Source organism: Phyllopteryx taeniolatus, chromosome 9 (genome assembly GCF_024500385.1).
Source record: "Phyllopteryx taeniolatus isolate TA_2022b chromosome 9, UOR_Ptae_1.2, whole genome shotgun sequence".
NCBI lineage: Eukaryota > Metazoa > Chordata > Actinopteri > Syngnathiformes > Syngnathidae > Phyllopteryx > Phyllopteryx taeniolatus.
Window position 1 is genome coordinate 15127012 of NC_084510.1, and position 20767 is coordinate 15147778.

Here is a 20767-nt window from a genome sequence, read left to right on the forward strand (position 1 = left end):
AGCGGCACCCACCTCGTGAGGGCACCTTGTTTGGGAAGACACTAAAGTTGCGTCTCCTCAACACTAGGCGGCTCTCTCTTTCCTCAAACGACGTAACAGTTCTTCCGGAAATGTCTTTAGTTTTGAAATGCAGCTAGGCTAGCTGATTAGCTTTCACTTAGCTAGCATTTTAGACACCTGGCTCTGGACTCATTATTTTATTTCGAAAATGTCAATTTACGTCGTAAAGCAACAACACCCATGGAGCAAACTAACGGGGTTAAAGTGATGCCAGTTCATTCCGGTGAGGCGTTTTTTTTAACGAACATATTGTTGAGGAATGGGACAGTACGCTAAATATTAGCTGCATTTTATTGACACGCTTGTTAATAACGTTTGACAGGTTTTTATCCGGTGAGAATAACGCGGTTGGACTAGTTTATACACTTGTGGCTACCTATGGTTTTGAACTCGCATGATGTCTTTTGCTTTGTTTTATGTTTTTTTTGTTTGTTGTCGCGGTAGAAATTGGGTACAATTGTTAACGCAAGCATGTCTGTGGCTGCCGGTAGTATCAAGGACTAGAGGTAATGTTACTGGCTCTAATATGCAGCCTTTGTCTTTAAGTTTTGTATTCATTTATCTCTGAGATAAAGAGCAACAAAAGGTTATACAAGGCGTACACAAAATCTCTTTGCAATAAAAAAAAAAAAAATGGAATTGAGAACATATGTCAATCATATTTGTTCTATGCGCTCAGTGGCTATCAAAGTTTTGAATCACATGGCATTGGTATATTTCGTTTGTCCGGGACATCAACAGCGAACATGTACATTGTTAAGGAGTGTGTTGTTCTTGTGTGCTGTGAAGTCAAGCAACGTGCTAACGCTACGCGATTTTCAATTCTGATTCTGATTCATTTAGTTCCTCAACGTTTACTATGAGCTCCCTATCAGCCCAGGCTTCAGCCTCAGGCACACCATGCAGGGCACTGCCTGGAGAGGGAAATCAGGTACAATTAATCAACAACATAAATGTAAAAAATGCACCTTCACTTATACATAAATTGCTAAGTATTTTTTGGCTCAATGAATTTTAGGTCAAACCCAAGGCCCCGCTTTTGCAAATACTGCGTATTGCTGGAGCCCAGGAGGATGTCTTCACACTCAAAGAGGTTAGTTGTCAAAATAAAAATGTTCAACTTGTTTGCTCAGGGGTGGGGACAGCATTCTAAATTCCAACACCTAGATAATGATTATTGAGTGCTTTATATAATAGGAACAATACAATTTAACATTACCATTAGCGATGTGACAAGATTTTCCAAAAATGACAGTCTGTCAAAATGCTTCAACCTGAGCAAAACGCAGCAAGAATTTTGGAAATTGGATGAAGGGTTCCAAAGAAATAGATTTTTTTTCTGTCAGAAAAAAAACTGCATTTTTTTGGGAACGTTTTTGTGTGATATCGCCCAAGTGCTCATTAAATTTTTTTATTTAAAAAAAATAAAATAAAATTCCACAAAGATGGTGGCCACTTGTCACATTGCTTTTACAGTGTTACAATAGAAAGAAAGCAATTCTTGTGCTGCAACATTTAGTCTTGTCTACTGGGCTTTTGTGGGGGTTGGTGACCACAGCACAATGCAAATAGAAAAATTTACTTTACATTACATTTTTGACTTGGTGACACAGGTACTCATTACATAAATACATTTTGTAAATGCATATACTGCACATAAGGTACTTTACATTGAACAGCTCACTGTTACTAGCTGACCGACTCTTAACCTCCACCACTGCGAATAGCAAACCAGACCTTTCTTTGCAGCATCTTCAGAATTTTACCACCCTGCTTTATCCTGCATTAAACCCATAACAGGGCTCGAGCCTGCAACTAAATCTGTCTGACTGACTGACTAAGCCCTGTTTATAGCATTGACATATGAAGATACTGCATATGCAAAGTTAAAAAGCCCTGACTCCTTTGAAGAGGATTGTATAGGAAAACAAACTCATTAAAATATAGTGCAATAATTGCAGTAGTAATGATTTGTCCATGTTCTGTTTGGGACGATGATTTAAAATAGGTGAATTGTTTTGTTTTGTTCGTAAATAATTTGCATAATAAAGTGAATAATCATAAACGATAGTTTTCTAAGGGAGCACGGTGGAGGACTGGTTAGCACGTGTGCCTCGCAGTTCTGAGGACCCAGGTTAAACTCGCCTGTATGGAGTTTGCATGTTCTCTCCGTGCCTGCGTGCGTTTTCTCTGTGTACTCCGGTTTCTTCCCACATCCCAAAAACAGGCATACAAGGTTAATTGAAGACTCTAAATTGCCTGTAGGTGTGAATGTGAGTGCGAGTTATTGTTTGTTTATATGCGCCCTGCGATTGCCTGGCGACCAGTTCAGGGTGTTCCCTGCCTGCAGTTAGCTGGGATAGGCTCCAGCATACCCGCGACCCTAGTGAGGATAAGCGGTATGAAAAATGAATGAATGATATATTTGTACGGTGGTAGTACACTTATGCAATCATTTTTACATTTATGTCAATCATATGGTTGTGGTAATGCTCAAAATTAAGTGGTTTTCCTAGGGGAAGAGGGTTAGGAGCCCCTACTATAAAAACTGGCTCCTCTGAGGCGAATAAATGATCGAACAAAAGAAAAGCCTTTGTTTTTTTGCTTTTTTTTTTTTTAAAATAGACTTGTGTTGTCTGTTATTGCTTGTTGTGGACAAACATCTCGTTCACAGTAACATCCATCCATTATCTGAGCCGCTTATCCTCGCAAGGGTCGCGGGAGCACTGGAGCCTATCCCAGCTATCATCGGGCAGGAGGCGGGTTACACCCTGAACTGGTTGCCAGCCAATCACAGGGCACATATAAACAAACAACCATTCACACTCACATTCACAGCTACGGGCAATTTAGAGTCTTCAATTAACCTACCATGTATGTTTTGGGGATGTGGGTGGAAACCGAAGTGCCCGGAGAAAACCCACGCAGGCACGGGGAGAACATGCAAACTCCACACAGGCGGGGCCGGGGATTGAACCCCAGTCCTCAGAACTGTGTGGCAGACGCTCTAACCAGTCGCCCACCGTGCCGCCTCACAGTTACATCCATCAATTTTCTGAGCCGCTTCTCCTCACTAGGGTCGCGGGCGTGCTGAAGCCTATCCCAGCTATCATCGGGCAGGAGGCGGGGTACACCCTGAACTGGTTGCCAGCCAATCACAGGGCACATACAAACAAACAACCATTTGCACCCACATTCACACCTACGGGCAATTTAAAGTCGTCAATTAACCTACCATGCATGTTTTTTTTGGGATGTGGGAGGAAACCGGAGTGCCTGGAGAAAACCCACACAGGCACGGGGAGAACATGCAAACTCCACAGGATTGTACCCCGGTCCTCAGAATTGTGAGGCAGACGCTCTATCTAACCAGTCTCCCACCATGCCCCTCACAGTAACATATTTTGCAAATATCATATCTCAAGTCACTGTCAATCTTTAAAAGGAAACTGGTATGCCATGGTCATGCTTTACCTCCTCAAAAAAATGGTGTGATCAAATCATGTGCTGGTGCGACCCTCAGTCGGTTTCAAGAAATGTGCTTTAGTGATTGTGAAAAACTTTAATATAGTACTGCAATATTCTTGAACGTGTAATGGCACCTCCAAACCTGAACACAATCTGTTCAGTAGTTGACTTCTATTTTTTAATTTAAAAATATAATAAAATGTCTAAATTAATAAAAACTATATAATGAATAAAATAAATCCTGTTAAGTTTAGTTATTTGTAATAATTCGCTCCACTTTAAAGTGATGCCATCATAACTCTGCAGGTGATATTTTAAGTACTGTTTTAAAATTTATTGTCAACAACAGGTTAACGTTAACCAGTATACTATGACTCCATTAAAACACTCTTTAAACACACTTCAAGGAAAAATGAGGAGGCTAATAAATAAATAGTATAAAACAAATATGGCTTGAACCACTCTCAAGGGATTCTTTTCACAACAATTTTGGTCAAACTCCAAACTTTACGAGCGTTATGGCATTCGAGAAGGGAGATCCCACTCTACCTGCTTGTAGCATTGCATCTAATGTTTTGTGTTTGCGCAGGTGATGCACTACTTAGGCCAGTACATCATGGGGAAACAGCTCTATGACAAACAGAGGCAACACATTGTCCACTGCCAGGATGACCCTTTGGGAGAGCTGCTGGAAGTGGAGAGCTTCTCTGTGAAAAACCCAAGGTACATACCAACATTTAGAATGGCACTTTTGTTCAAAACCTAGCCATGTGTAAATGTATTTTTGTAAACATTATTATTTTTTTTAAATTTTATTATTATTATTTATTTTTATAAATGTATCTTTTTTTTAACAGCCCGGTGTATGAAATGCTCAAGAAATACGTCGTCATACTTGGTAGTGCTGGTAAGTGACAGAAATGTCAATTACTGAACACCCTTTGTCTTATTGATGTTTTTTTCCTTTGCTCTTAATTACAACTCAACATTTCGTTGATTCAAAGTTTAGATCCTGTGGACTGTGGTGGTTATTTTACAATCATAGCCCCTCACATAGTTGAAAGTGTGTGCTTGTGATGGATGTGTGTCTCTTGAGGGTCAGGGCAGAAGAAAAAGAACAAAAACATCTCAAGCCTTTACTACAAATCTATAAAAGAAGGTCTAAGTGAGAGTGTGTGGTGGTGTTCTTGTTTCTGTTACTGTGTCTTATCTGAAATGCAGACGCTGCAGAGAATCTTTCTGTGGGCCATGAGTGTGTTGAGGGCGGAGTGGAAGATCGTGGTCAGGTAAAACCGAAACATGGTGCTGAGAAGAAACAGAGCCCCCAACCTTTCTTGGCTCACTACACACAACTAGCAACTTAAGTGCAAATGACCCATACTGAAATGACAAAAGTTACTGATTGAGATAGGAAGCTTGCATTGCAGAAAACTGGGGAGTCTGAAATTTACAACCTCTGCCTAGGAAAAGTTCAGGAGAATGCCATTCGGAGTCTGAGATGCTATATGTGAACTCTGTAGTAGATATTGTTATTCAACACAGCTTGCTCTGCTTGGAAACTGACAGCAGATAGTCAAATTATTTATTCACAACCAAAGCAAGAGTCGCTCATACTCCACGTATCACACAATGCAAGGAAGCTGCCGACTCCATTCATTTGAACGTACATCCTGGTCACAAACTTCGCTTTTTTCATGCACAGGCACATTATACATTATGAATATAGGTTAGTATTGATGTAAAACAACATTTGATGCTTTACATACTATTTATATGGCTTAAGTTGAAGCAATGTGGCGGCACTGCTTGCAAACCCGTAAATGTATTTTCACCGTGTGGGAAAGCTTCTGTGCTTTTTGATTGAATGTAAAATGGGATGTGAGGGCGCCATACAACGGAGATTATAATTTTAAATCGTGTCAAAACCAGTGGCCGACCGATCGGCCGCTCATGGAATCAGTTGTCAAACCACGTACGCTGCGCCATAGTTCAGTCGAGTTCGGCGGCGGTGCTCGGCGTGCGCCAGCCTTAACTACCATAATCCTAACCTTAACTCATCCTAAACTGCGTTAACGCCAACCCTAGTCCTAAACTTAACCATAATAAAGGTCTTTTAAAAAATTTTTTTTTATTGCATTTGGGATGGACATCTCATTACAGCTGCGTAGCCTACCAATCATGTTGAAACCGGGCGGGTCTTGGCGAGAGAGGGCGTGGGGTTTCTAAGAATGTGAAATGGGGCGTTACCTTTCCGGGGTTTCTTAATTGTAATTTGTTTTGTCTTTTGTAAAAGTGTTTCTGCTTTTGTTAATGTTTTCTGAAATGTAAAAGTGTTTCGGCTTTTGTTCATTTGTTTTCTGAAATGTAAAAGTGTTTCAGCTTTGGTAATTTTTTTTCTGATATGTAAAATTGTTTCACAATTTCTTATTGTTTTGCACTTCCAGGGCACCGTAGTATAACGCTCCTAATGAATCTTTAACACTTAATATGATGATTAAATATTGAAATATGTTATATGCGAGTAAACAGGTAATCATTAGATTTAAAAACTATATAGGTTTTTACTCTGTTACCTTTGAGTTGCAAAACTTGCTTGTTGCTATTGTCTGTTTTCCAATTTCATTAAAAGGATAATTATTTGATTATCCGTGACATTCGCTCAATGAGGTGGCATCTCCATTCTGCTTTACTAGTGGGCGGGTTTGCTTGATTTGCAGCATGCAATGCAAAAAAAAAAAAAAAGTTCAAAAACATATGGCACGCTATATTGAAAATGTTGATATTCAAATGTAATCACAAGTATGACTTATCAAGTCGCGTAGCTCAAGTCAAAGTCAGGTTGAGTCTCATGTTTGTCAAAGTCGAGTCTTTCATAAGTTTTAACCGAGCAAGATGCAAGTCCTAAAATTGGCGACTTTTTTGAGTCCGACTTAAGTCAAGTCATGTGACTCAAGTCTCCCACCTCTGTTGCTTGATACTCATCCCCCTGCAGTTGACCTCTTTGTCTGCTGTTATCTTAATCTTTTATTTTGGCTTTGCTCACTCCTTTTTGGTAACATATTACTTTTAAACATTAATATATAATATAATGATTACACATCTTGACATTCGATATGCCGGCATGGTGGGAGACTAATATATAATATAATGATTACACATCTTGACATTTGATATGCCGGCATGGTGGAAGACTGGTTAGCACATCTGCCTCACAGTTCCGGGGACCGGGGGGTTCAAATCCCAGCCCCGCCTGTGTGGAGTTTGCATGTTCTACCCGTGCCTGGGTGGGTTTTCTTCGGGCACTCCGGTTTCTTCCCACAATCCAAAAAACACGCGTGGTAGGTTCATTGAAGACTTTAAATTGCCCGTAGGTGGGAATGTATTTGCGAATGGTTGTTTGTTTCCATGTCCCCTGCGATTGCCTGGCGGCCGGTTCAGGGTGTACCCTGCCTCCCGCCCGAAGATAGCTGGGATAGGCTCCAGCAGCCCGTGACCCTAGTGAGGAAAAGCGGTAAAGAAAATGGATGGATGGATGGACATTTAATATTAAATGTCAAGACATGCAACCTGATGCTAGGACAGGATTGCATAACAGATTTTTGCCTTGTGAGTAACTGTAGAAATATGATAATGCAACAAGGAGGACTCTAAAAAGGACCTTCTCCTTATCTACATATCATTGCTGTCGGGCGCAGTCTTCACATTTATAAAAACACTGCTTTTCAGGAAATTCAAAAAACAAAAGTAAACAAAACAAAAACAAAAAACGCCATCTTGGTGTTGTACCTTACATTGCTATCTTATGCTGTTGCACACCAACATCAACTCATCTCCACATAATCATGTTCAATGTCTGATTTAATTAGCTAAAAAAATTATTAATTTATTGCGGTGTCACTGATGAGAATGTTACTCATTGAAGTCTGCGCACTCACCCAAGGCCCCTGCAAGAGAAAAGGCTTTCATACTTAAAAAAAAAAACCAAAAAAAGACTGGTTATGTCATCTTCCCAAATTCTCTTTCAAAGGTCTAAGACCCATGAGTGATGCAATTAAAAAAACAACAACAATGTGCTGACTAGACAGTGTAACGCGCAGAAATTCATCTTCACGCAACCTTGCCTCAATGGCTGACGGTCTTCCTTCAGCAACAAAGCACTACAGCTATCAGTTTTTGAGGAAACAAGCCTACTGTAAATATATCTAACCTATTTTCAAAAATTTTGTTTACTAAGCAGTTTCAAACTTGAGGCAACATAATACAATGAGGCTGCCGTTGAATGAAGAAATTGAGTTGTAGAACTTTTCTCAAACAGTTAAAGTGTCCAAGAGACTTAATAGATTCTCTCAAGCCATTTTCAACACTTTGGTTAATAATTTGTAAAAATAACAAAACCGTGTGTGGGCTGACCATAGTATTGATTTGTAAAAAACACGCGGTTTCTGCCCGGCCGCGATGCTATGTAAGGACTCTTAAGGTATTGCACAAATTAAAACTGAATAAAATCTACTCTAAACTGTCCACAAGTTAATCAGACGGCTTGGAGAATATAGTAATCGCCCTCACAGATGTTGTGTAGTGAGATGAGATGGTAGGGGCTGCTGTCTTCGTTTGTGTCTTTTTGTACAGAGTGGCACCGTCTCTGTACAACCCCATCCTCGGTCTGGTTTGGTGGAAGGCCACGCATCTTTCGTGCGCCCCACCGGCTCCACTCTGTATGGGGGACAGAGTCATTGTCTCTGTCTGTCTCAGAGTTCTCTTCTCTGCTTCAGAATGGAGGATCGCAGCTCCCAATCAGACACTGGCCTAATACAAAACCACCAACCTCTTCTTTCACTCTGTTCATGTATTCTTTTCTCTCATTTCCCCTCTGTTCCCTTTTGCAAACCTAATCCTGGCTAACATTATCAGTCTGGATTTACAGTAATTCTAATGGGTTTCATGATCACCTTTTCCAGTTCATACTAATTGTGACAAATACAAATTTTCATAAGACACGGTAGTGTATGAGTCACATTTCTGAAGTAACTGACAAGTTAACTTGTTTTTTGTTAACATTCATGATTCATCTGTAGTCAAGTTTATGACCATGCCCTCATGGTAATAATGTGATATGGTCATAATATTACAAGAATAAAGTCCAAATATAATGAGGAGAAAAGTCATTTTAATACAGTTCAAGCCCCCAACACACACACACAAATGTCAAATCATGCATCTGATACTGAGCAGCCAAAACTGAGACGTGTGTACACAACCACTTCAACGTCCCTGTACTGATAATAATCTGATGTTGAAGTGCCCAACAACAAGTATTTTGCAATTTTTGAAACCTGTACTAAATTAGAACTTGACAAAATCTTCTACTTTGCTCATCTTTGCACAACTGCTCAGCTGATATCCTTCCTTCACTTCCTTTTAAAAATAGGACTTCAGTATTGTTATACTTTTTTTCCTCTTGAAAGAAAAGACAATCGCCATAAGATTGCAACTTTATTCTTATTTATATATATATATACATATATATATATATATTTGTTCTTTTCTCCCCAGTATGGCCATCATGCCTTATAGCAGAAAAAGATCTGTGGATGAAAGTGGTAATTTTTCAAAAATAAAATAATCTTCACATAGGCTATAGGTAAATGAATTTTTTTTTTCATTTGTTCATAACTTAGTGTGCCCCTAACTACTCATCCTTAATTTTTCTAAATTTTTCGTGTCCTGGTTATCACCCAAATTCTGCCTTGTCTCCCACCCTAGATATTTACATGAGCCCCATAGTTAAAGGCCATATTGACTAGGAGCTGCAAATCCTCCAAGTAAACCAGTTGCAGCTCTGTGGGCTAATGTTCTTTTTTCCTCCCAACTCCCCTCCCCCCTGTAGATGTGTGAGGGTGTGGTCAAAGCAGGACTGGAGGCTGCCAGTGACAGGCCTCCCCTGCCGACCTGTTCCCAGAGAAGACCTCGAGAGTCTGATGAAGGTAAATAAACAGTTTGTGTGTTGCACCAGACTGTATCTGTTCAAAGTACTAACGGGACTTTTATCAAAATCACTCAAGACTCCCTTGAAGGTTTGTCACGCTCTGCCTGCAAACGACCCAAATTAGATGTTACTCTTGATGATTGGGACCTTTCTGGGTTGCCCTGGTGGTTTCTGGGTAATCTCCGCAGTAACGACAGCCGCAGGAGCAACGGGTCTACTGATAATCACACCAACCAAGTAAGAAACCTTGTTTGTCATTTGTACCTTTTTTTTTTTTGTTATCATTTGTCTGTGTTTTTAAACGTGACAGTGTTGGTCTGACTGATGTGTCAGCTATCTCATGCACAGGAGGAGGACACTGCCATCGTGTCAGATACCACGGACGACCTGTGGTTTCTGACGGAGGGTGAAAGCGAGCAAGTGAGTGTAGAGATGAAGGAAGCCGTGCTGGAGGCGGGGAGTGCAGGAGAAGGAGATGCTCCGCTTGATGAGGAGGATGGAGCAGGGAAGGAGGAGAAAACTGATCGAGAGGTAAGAGTTTCAAGTGGAGCAGGTTCTTTTTTTAATAGATTACACAAGCAATAGCAGCGTTAATCAACAACTTTAATTAAAATGTGTAGTATGTGGAACCGCTCGAGGTTGAACATAATCAGATCCAGGATGCTGGTCAACCTATGACCATGATGATCATCATCATCATCCATCCATCCATTTTCTGAGCCGCTCATCCTCACAAGGGTCGCGGGACAGCTGTAGCCTATCCCAGCTATATTAGAATAAATATTACCCATAGGAAATAATCAATTTTAGAGTCAATCTGCAGTCATTAAAACTGTCAGACAATTTTAGGTTACATATTCATTCAAATGTAAAAATAACTGTTAAAGTAAAACGTAAAAACTTGTCAACCTTAACTTTGATGAGTGCCAGAGGAGATGACTTCTTGTGAGGTGAGGCAAGTCACTTACACACACTTTTAATATCCTAAACTGTAATACAAAACAAAAGTACTGTGTTTTCTGGCATATTTGTGATTTCCTACTTGTGTAATCACCTAGTTTTGGATTTTTTTTTATCTGAACCTTTTCTTATGTTGGGAAAAATGTCAATTTCCCATATTTATTTATTTTTTTATATATTTATTTTAAACCTGTCCTGTTCAGCTGCATGGCCATTCAGAATGGTGGATCTGTATGCCTTTTGTGCTGGAACAGTTTTGGTGTGCAACAGGAGAGTTTGAAATATCCCCTCTGCTTATTTAAATCGTGTTAAATTATTCTGTTGTTTATTGAAAATGCAGCCGGACAGAAAAGGGTCTTAGGGGACAGACAGAGGGACAGAACGGACAAGGGGAATAGGAGTGCGAACCACAGCAGAACAATAGTTCGACAGTCTAGATATTTGACCACAAGTAACGTTACAGCAGTCAAATCATGTTCTTATTTGTGCATGTAAGGGGGGGAGACATGCAACAACTAACCAATCGGACAAGATGAGAGAGGACAGAAAAGGACAGGATGTGAGAAATGAGCAAGGCTGTGCCATTGATGAGTGGTGCGGTGGGATGCTTTTATGGTGTCTAAACACCTGAAAGAACCTGTGAGTTGATATCGTGATATAACCTGTGTTATTGTTACTTGTCACAGCATAAGCAATTCAAGCTTATAGCGTGTCTATGGAACTTATTAGTGAATGAACACCATATCACGTGCATGTTCGTCAACAGTTGCTGAGCCGGCACATTGAGGAAGGGTGGTCCCGGACCCCTACATCTGCATCTCCAAGCTAGCGAGCCCATCCCGTGGGGGACCTAGCAATTTCCCTTAAACTTTACCTCTTTGCCATGATCCTTCTATGGTGACATCGCAGGAAAAGAAACAATGGATTTGAAGCCTGTAAATGCTCACTGAGCTGAGGTCTGAGATTTTCTGAGGTTAGGTCCAAGAACCCCTCATCCTGGTCCAGATAGCTGCTGTGGGTTGAATATGCACACAACACACTGACCTGCTCTGCGACTGAGATGTCACCTTTGCCAATGGGTGTTTCCTCTGTTCCGCGCTCTGGAGAAGGTCTCCTGCCTCTCCACCCAGGCCTTTGAAGCCCTTTGAGTATCTTTTGTAATTAAGGGCTATACAAATAAACTTGACTTCTCCTGCCACTGCAGTCAGACCTGGGTCAGGACCACGCTCCTTCCCTCTGCTAAGCGCTATGCTACAACTGCTAACCGCCACCGCACAGAGGCTCCCATCTATCAACACAGTCAGAAGGTGTAGTTGTCCAACTGGATCCTACCATTGTGTGTGGAGTTCAAGAAATTGGCACCTAGGTTCAACGGGCAATTTGTTTGTTCACAAGGTTGTCAACCAAGTTGCTTTAAGGCTTAAAATGCCCTAGGTCTATGAAAGTCCACCCGATGTTTCACGTCTTCAAAGTCAAGCCGGTGCCAGGGAGTCCTCGGTTTCCTACTGTGCCTCTTCCACCGCCGCCTTGGCTCATCAACGGGTGTCCAGCATATACTGTTCACCGCCGTCTTTGCTCCCGACGTTGCAAGAGGGGTCTGCAGTACTTGGTTGAGTTGGAGGGGTACAGGCCAGAAGAGAGGTCCTAGGTGCCAACTCACTATGTCCTAAATGACCGGCTCATCAAAGACTTGCATCGTTGCCACCCTGATCAACTTTCCAAGACCCCCACACCTGCCAGGGGGAGGTGCCCCTGCAACTCTTTCCCCTCTTCTGTCTGAGGTCTTGGACTACAGTGAGGTTGAGTAGGAAGGAGGCTGCTATGGACTTCTTTGACAGCTATTGATCCTCCACCAGATCCCCTTCCGCCCTCCTGGTTTGGTTTTTGACTTTTTTTGGACGTCAGGAGCCACCCATGAATGAGGGTTTTGTCACAATTCGGCTCCATTGTTTTGCCTATGTGCTGTGTGTTTTTCCTTTCACCTCTGCACAGCTCTACTCTGCCAGTCAGCCACGCCCACCTCAGCCACTCTGCTCACCTAGGCATACAGGTGCTTCAAATCAGCAATCAGCCACCATATAAGCTTCTCCTGCTCACACAATCACTCTTTGGAAGATTGTTTTATTTTCGCTCTCATGCAAGACTCTCCAGCACCCTTTGGATTGATCTCCTGTTGACTCTGCCTGCCTTGTCGTTATCCTGGTAATTAGCCTTCTGTCCCTGACTAAGAGTTCTGCCTTGGCCCTTCCTGTTTGCCTGTCCCTGTGGCTGTTTGGTGTTGTGTTGCAATAACATTGAAGTATGAATTTCACTGTCGTGGTACCAGTAGTGATGGGCAAATAATACCGAGGCTTTGGAGCTTGTGTCACTCTTCCTGAAGCGAAGTGTATCAAAACACCAGTGTCACGTGATCGATGACGTTTGAGGCTTCGAACGTCATCGCTGTTTCGCTTTGCGCTTCATTACTTCAAAATGTTTCGAAGCTTTTCGTTGGTACATAGTTTTTCAGTGAGTGTCATTGGCTCATGGTGTTTCATTTATTCTTTGGGTTAATCTGGAATGTTTTTTTAGAGTACGGGGGAGAGCATCTATATATTTTATTGTAATGACGATATAATCATTTGGTATGAATGAACAAAACACTTGAATGACCATACAGACTTCTGAACTTTTATTGTTGTCATGGGAAACGGTTCAATGGTGCTCTTTAGAGGTTGTCCACCAGATGTCACCATCACTGAGGCCTTGAAGCTTTGAATCTTTTGCGGCACAATTGTTAGGAAAGCCTCAGTGCTTCATGAGGCTTCACTTGCCCACCACTAGCTACCAGTGGATTGCGGACATTAACTTATTCACTGCCAGCCGTTTTCAGAGAAGACAACCCCATATTGCCAGCCATTTTATAATATTTTGACTGATTTTTCAAGAACCACAGAATATTGTTATAAAATTATATAGCCACCAAATGAAAAAATAGGTTCCTTTCTTCCACCAGGAAAAAGTTTTATTCTAACTTTTTTCCATTGTATAGTAATGGAACATGGGTAGGTTTTAGTAAACGGACTTGTATTGTTTCGTGACTGTTTACAAGGCGAAGTGTTCTCGTCATGCATTAAATATCTGTTGTACAAAGTAGTTTGTTACACTTACACACGCACACTTCTGTTCATTTAAACAGTGCATGCATATACATTGTTATTATTAGAGTTTATGCATCAACTTGTCCGCATCCTTTGGGTGAGTGTCACCATTGTCTTCATAAGTGTACAGTCACAATGAGCAGATCTCAAATCTAAAATGCTGCATTGCTGCCATCTGTTGGCCGTTTTGCCTCTTTACCACTCCTCCTATGCCTGGAATTCACAGTAGAGCAGCCCCAGACACTTCCCCAACATGTCCCTGTGGAGGGGGGAACATCTGGCAGTGAACATTTGGATTCTAATGGATGTATAAATACATCTTTGGCACTAAATAAGTTAAAAGTACCAATGATTACTGTTACCTGGTGTACTGTTTTTATTTTCTACTCTTACCCATGACGTACACCTTATTGGAAATAATGACATATCTTAATCTTTCTTAATCTATGTTGGGGTGTTTCAAGCAATGGACCGAACACAAAAGATGCAAAATGTACACAGACAGTATACCAGTACTCCGCCATATATTATTTATCTTCAGCATAGAAACGTGCAGTGCAGTCCCACTAGGGACTATAGATGGGAGTCTAGGCAAGACAAACACTGCTGCAATATGATTGGCTGCTGCATCCAGGCAAACTACCTAGAACGCTAGTGGGATTCACAAAAATGTCTGTCTTGTGCTGTCCCCACTGTATACTGTGGCCAAGGCCGGCATTCAGTTGATGCAATGTGACAAAAATAGTTATTCTTTTTAACTGTATTTAATTCTTATTGGTGTTTTTATAAAGTACAATATTATGGAGTGCTATTTTTTTCCTCAGTACACGTTACAATATTTTTTTGTATTTTAGTATGGAGTCTTTGCAGATGAATTGTTGTGATTGTGTATTCAGATGCAGGAGGAGCCAGATGAAGATTCTCAGTGTCTCAGTGATGACACAGACACTGAGATCTCCACACAGGTTTGTATAATATGCTTTCTTTTCTTTTCTCGTTGTCTCAAACCTGTTTTTTTAAACTTGCTCTCCCCGCCAGGATGCGTGGCAGTGCAGCGAGTGCAGGAAGTACAACTCTCCTCTCCAGAGGTACTGTGTCCGCTGCTGGGCCCTGCGCAAGAACTGGTACAAAGACGTGCCCCGACTTGCCCACTCCCTCTCTGTTCCCGACATCCCGGCATTCACCTCCCTGAGCGCGCACCATGAGGACGACGACAGCGACACAGGCATCGACATCCCCGACTGCAGCCGCACCGTTTCGGACCCGGTTATCCTGCCCTCCCATTCCACCGCCGACCGACCACTGCCCACCATGACTGCTCGACGGCCCGCCTTCCACAAGGATGAGCAGGTCTCGGGCGGGGAAAGTCAGGAAAGTCTAGGCATGGAGGTGGAATGCCAACCGGAGGCCCTGCTGGAGCCGTGCAAGCTCTGTCGGGTTCGACCCCGCAATGGTAATATAATCCACGGACGCACGGCCCATCTCCTCACTTGCTTCCCGTGTGCCAGGAGACTCCATAAATTCCAGGCACCTTGCCCAGGATGTGGAAAGATTATCCAGAAAGTCATAAAGATATTCGTTGTCTAGAAATCCATGGAATCCAGCATAGCTCTCATTTGCATGCAAACTGTGTATGTTTAGCACCATCCCAGTTTAGCACTTTGCCGCCTCTGAAGGATGGGTGGAGCCACATTTTGTCTGTGCTGCATTCTCACAAGGCATCAATAAGAGCAGAGTTATATATTTATTGATGAGAGTGGATGTGCAGCTTTTTTGTGCCCTTATTATATAATGATTCGATTTAAATGGTGCTGACTTAAGTATATATATATATATATTTTTTTTTTTTTTTGGGTCGTTTTCCCTCACAGATTTCAGCTTGTACTAAGAATTTGAGACATTTTATTTTTTACATTGCTTTTTGTTTTCAATGTGCTGTGTGGCTCTTGGGTGTGAATAGAAGACCAGGCTGAAGGATGAAACCACAATTCTCTTATTACAGTCATCTGCCTCATCTCTCCTGTTGTTAATCAAAGAGTATTCAGTTCCCTTGTAATTGATCAAATTATTACCACCAAACTGTTTTCTCTCTGCATTTTGTTTTTACATTATTTTTTATTTTTTTGGTGTGTGTGTAAAGAATAGTTACAAAATGACGACGATGTGACAAATTTTAACATTTTCTCTTTGGAGGCTGTATATGACCATCCCTCCTGATGTATTTAATTTATTTATAATTTTAAATTGAAAAGACTGCACTTGTTCTATTAAAGAGCTCGCAAAGTAAAATTGCAAGTAGGCCAAATGTATAAATTGTAGCCAGTAAAAGGGCTTAAGGGGAGGTTGATCGTTGATTGAGCTTTTCACTGCCTTGTAAGAGTTTTTCCATTTGTGTATTAGTTGTTTTCCATGTCTTTGCATTTTTTGGGACGATTGTAATACACAACAGCACACGTGTTACTTTTTTGTGATCTTGAGCCTTCTATGAAGTTGATTTTTGGTTTTGCGCTTCATTTTGCTGCCTGTAGGGTCTACAAGTCCTGTGATGGTTTGGTGACAAGCTATACATAAAGCACTAAAAACATAAAGCAAATGTAGATGGATGCATGTCCATAGTAATGACTAGATGCATGGGAGAGTAATATTAGCTACGTTTATGTGTAAGATAATGTAACTTGTTTTCTCTGACAAATGTCTACAACATATAAACACATCTAACAATAACAGCTGTGATGTGAAGTATGTTTAATACTAACATGGTTGATATATAACAGTAATGTGATGGCCAATTTCATTTATAGTGGCTTTGGAAAGTGAATCTGAATATTCTAAACCAGGTGGCAAACGTGATCAAGAGCAACATTTGATTTTTAAATCAGATGTGGGCAAAGTAATAGAAAATGTGTATGTAGAAATTTACCTTTGTAAGTAATGACTCACAAATTTTTTAATTGTATTTAATTAAATGTGTTTAAACCTTTTATTTCTGTCAAAATTATTTTACAAATATTAATGTTATATGAATCAGTTACCAAGTTAAAGATCTATACATATTTGTTAACCAATTTGTTAGCATTTTATGCTTGTGAGGGTTTTCTCCAGGTACTTAAGCTTCCTACATTCCAAAAAGATTCGTTAGGTTAATTAAACACTCCAAATTGTCTGTTGGGGTGAATGTGAGTGTTAATAGTTATTTTATGTGAACTGTGATTGGCTGTCGACTATTCCAAGGTGTACTACACCTTTCCAGCTGAGATATACTCCAGCTCACCCTCAACCCCAATGAGGACAAGTGCCATAGAAAATGACTGGATGTTTACTTTCTATGTTCACTGTGCTTTCCTACCACTTGAGTAGTTGATATACGTGTGTGTGTGTGTGCATGATGGCCAAAGAATAAGTCATTGTATGACAGGCCAGCTGTCCTGTGTCTTCTCTTTTTTGACTGGTGTGCAGCTGCAGCACCTGTGTCTCTCCTTTCTTTGCTTACTCACTGTTCTGTCCTCCATGGGGGCCTCGTCTGTCAAGTGAACCCTGTGTCCTCTACAGTGCATGTCGCCGTGAAACTGAAGCCATGAGTGCATACAGTTGAACTTTCAATGTAGAACACAATACATTCCATGAGGCTGGTTGACAGCAAATTTTCCAAATATATCATGTAAAGTGAAAGTGGTCAACTGTCACCAATATAAAACCTTTGACATTTTATATATATATATATATATATATATATATATATTTATTAGGGCTGTTAATTGGTTTGTTATCAAACCTTGGTTATGATTGCATAGCATACACAGGAAGTCATCTATCCAGTTAGCTGGGTTTGGTCAGATTTAAGGTGGCATCACAAAAACACGCCAAAAAAGCCAATCAATAAGCAATACACTGTTGTGGAGTTAATTCCTTAGATTCCTTAGATGCTGACTTGACCTAAACTGTCACAAGATTTGTTGATGTCTCGTGTGACATCACACAGCATTATGGTTTGAATTCCATGTTTTGTTTGTCATATTTTTAACTCCACACTGATCCCCTGTAGAGACACTTGACATTGGTGGTTTGGTTTCATTGTACTGCATATGCTCAAATTGTGGCCTCTGCATTTGTACAAATAAACGCATTCCCTCAATTAGTTACAGCCTTCAAATAAACCTGGTTCTGCCTTGACTCTCTATAGCTGAGTAAAAGAACAAAATGATTGTTGTCTGCCTTGATTAAAATAAAACTGTACTTTTTACCTCGAGCTGTAGAAGGGGAATGCGCCACATACAGTACAATTATGATAAAACAACACCTAGTAGGGTGTTTCTGCCCCCCCCCCCAACCCCCCACACCACATACACACTCACACACATGCCTCACAACTCCCCATCAACATGACTCATCCATCAGACATCACAATGCCCCCCACCCTCACAGCGAGTCATTCTGACTGATTTGTCCACGCTGTCAAACACGTCACACGGCATCCAAGAAGAATGGCACGCCACGAGTGACTTGGCAGTAGTTTGGCAATCTGTAGAATGATACATGGGGGAGAGAGAGCGAGAGAGAGCGAGAGAGAGCGAGAGGGAAGGGGTGGGGGATTTTGGATGATTCCATAGTGACACTACCTCTATTTCAACAACCCAGAATAACTTCGCACATTCTCGCTTGAACCCCATAAACTTCCTGTTGGGAAAGTACTCATTTGGTTGACTAATTCTTTGTCTTTAAATAGTTAGTGCTTCTTGGAAGTGTGGTAATTGAAATACATTACATACAATAAAATGTATATTTGTTTTAACATAATAGGTGAATATATCAATTTCCGACTTGCTTCCATGAAACAAACGAACAAAAAACGGGTATAGATATTTTTCTTTAGGTATAAACTGCACTAATGCAGGGTTTCCAAACCTACATTGTCCTAATTACTATTATTATTATTATTATTATTACTAATAATGCACACACACTCACACTCATGCAAATATTCCCTTTGTTGTGTCCGACTATTTGGTCGCTCCAGAAACCAGGCCGCTAAATTTGTCCCCCTCCTGACATGGGAGAAGGTCAGTGGAATCACACACACACACACGCACACACACGCACACACACACACACACACACACACACAAAACTAAAATGGGAATGCAGGTGTAAAGCACAAAGAGAGGGAGATTTTTAAAATAAAATTTTGATATTTATAACATTCTCATAGAAATGATCATGAATACATAGGGGGCATGGTGGTGGATAGTGGTTAGCACATGTGCCTCATCGTCGAGGTTCCAGAGGTGGGTCGGAACATGCTACATTTACTCAAGTAGTATTTTGGATAAATTGTACTTGTCAGAGTTGTATTAATGCAGCATATTTTTTTAACTTTTACTCGAGTAATTATATTAAGAAGAAACGGTAATTTTACTCCGTTTCAATGCCGCTCGCTACTTTTATTTATCAATTAGTCCTTATTAATGTTTTTTTTTTCACGTGCGATCTGTTTAGACTACGTATTGGGCGTTGTTTACTCCAATACAACGTAACAGCTAAAGGCATTTAACTTTAGTTCACCAATCAACTGACAGAAGATAGTCACATGATAACACATCGCGTCTTCTATTGGGCTTCGTGGGCATAGATATACACACTAGATAGGCCAAACCGGCTAATTGACGTGCCTACGTGGCGGCCATGTTGGAAAGGTCGTCGTTCCCATAGAAGGCAAGGGCGCACGACTGTGTTTACATTCCAGACGACAAAAACAACAGCTTACATGCATTGTATTATTTGCCTGGCACTACCTGCCCAAATGTAATACAGCCTTATGGGGGGCACAAGGCAGTGCAAACTGCAGACCGTTCCCAAGCCCGGATAAATGCAGAGGGTTGCATCAGGAAGGGCATCCGTCTTAAAACTTTGCCAAACAAATATGAGCGTTCAGCTGAAGAATTCCATACCGGATCGGTCGTGGCCCGGGTTAACAACGTCCGCTACTGTGGGTCGAAGACGAAGGAGGTGGAAAGTGGGTTCTTAGGCAAAAGGAGAAGAGGAAAGCACAGAGCCTAGAATTGAATGCGGGGACTTTGAATGTTGGGACTATGACAGGGAAATCTCAGGAGTTGGTTGACATGATGATTAGGAGAAAGGTTGATATATAGTGTGTCCAGGAGACCAGGTGGAAAGGCAATAAGGCTAGAAGTTTTGGGGCAGGGTTTAAATTATTTTACCACGGTGTAGATGGGAAGAGAAATGGAGTGAAGTGAGTATTTGCGAGCAACAGTACCTCGAGCGAAACGGTGGTACTGCATGTAGAAGTCTGTTAGAATAGTTAGAATAGTACAGGACATGTACGAGGGCAGCAGAACAGTGGTGAGGTGTGCTGTAGGTGTGACAGAGGAGTTTAAGGTGGAAGTGGGACAGCATCAGGGATCAGCCCTGAGCCCTTTCCTGTTTGCAGTGGTGAGGGATATGCTGACAGATGAGGTTAGACTGGAATCCCCCTGGACCATGATGTTTGCAGAAGACAGTTAGAGAGGTGGACGCATGCACTGGTAAGGAGAGGAATGGAGATTAGCCAAAGTAAGACAGACTATACTGTATGTGCATGAATGAGAGGGGTGGCGGAGGAAGAGTGAGGCTACAGGGAGAAGAGATAGCAACGGTGGAGGACTGTAAATACTTGGGGTCAACAGTCCAGACCAAAGGTGAGTGTGGTCAGGGAATTGAAGAAACGGGTCCAAGCAGGTTGGAACAGGTGGAGGAAGGTGTCAGGTGTGTTATGTGACAAAAGAGTCTCTTCTAGGATGAAGGGCAAAGTTTATAAAACAGTGGTGAGGCCAGCCATGATGTACGGATTAGAGACAGTGGCACTGAAGAGACAACAGGAAGCAGAGTTGGAGGTGGCGGAAATGAAGATGTTGAGGTTCGCTCTCATTAGTGACCAGGTTGGATAAAATTAGAAATGAGCTCATCAGAGGGACAGCCAAGGTTCGATATTTTGGAGACAAAGGTAGAAAGAGCAGACTCCGATGGTTTGGACATGAGATAGTGATTATATTGGTAGAAGGATGATGAGGATGGAGCTGCCAGGCAAGAGAGCTAGAGGAAGACCAAAGAGAAGGTTGATGGATGTCGTGAGGGAAGACATGAGGGCAGTTGGTGTTCG

General features: G+C 41.4%; 1 protein-coding gene across 2 annotated transcripts; it reads left to right on the forward strand.

Moving 5' to 3' along the window:
- Positions 1-103: 103 nt before the first annotated feature.
- mdm4 (MDM4 regulator of p53) lies at positions 104-16595 on the forward strand. 2 transcript variants are annotated; one of them, XM_061784784.1, is made up of 11 exons: positions 104-283; positions 904-991; positions 1079-1153; positions 4118-4251; positions 4386-4435; positions 4750-4814; positions 9416-9512; positions 9591-9751; positions 9848-10045; positions 14511-14579; positions 14653-16595. In XM_061784784.1, the coding sequence occupies exons 2-11, from the start codon at positions 920-922 to the stop codon at positions 15199-15201; spliced, it is 1470 nt and encodes a 489-aa protein (XP_061640768.1). In that variant the 5' UTR covers positions 104-283; positions 904-919; the 3' UTR covers positions 15202-16595. The 2 variants fall into 2 exon arrangements, with proteins under 2 accessions (XP_061640768.1, XP_061640769.1); XM_061784785.1 differs by having other exon boundaries at positions 9863-10045.
- The last annotated feature ends 4172 nt before the right edge of the window (positions 16596-20767 follow it).

Excerpts from the sequence above, each read along its gene's own strand:
- mdm4 (XM_061784784.1), top strand. The coding sequence starts at position 920 with ATGAGCTCCCTATCAGCCCAGGCTTCAGCCTCAGGCACACCATGCAGG. Across the intron at positions 1,154-4,117 it reads ATGTCTTCACACTCAAAGAG|GTGATGCACTACTTAGGCCA; the intron begins GTTAGTTGTCAA and ends GTGTTTGCGCAG. Across the intron at positions 10,046-14,510 it reads AGGAGAAAACTGATCGAGAG|ATGCAGGAGGAGCCAGATGA; the intron begins GTAAGAGTTTCA and ends TTGTGTATTCAG.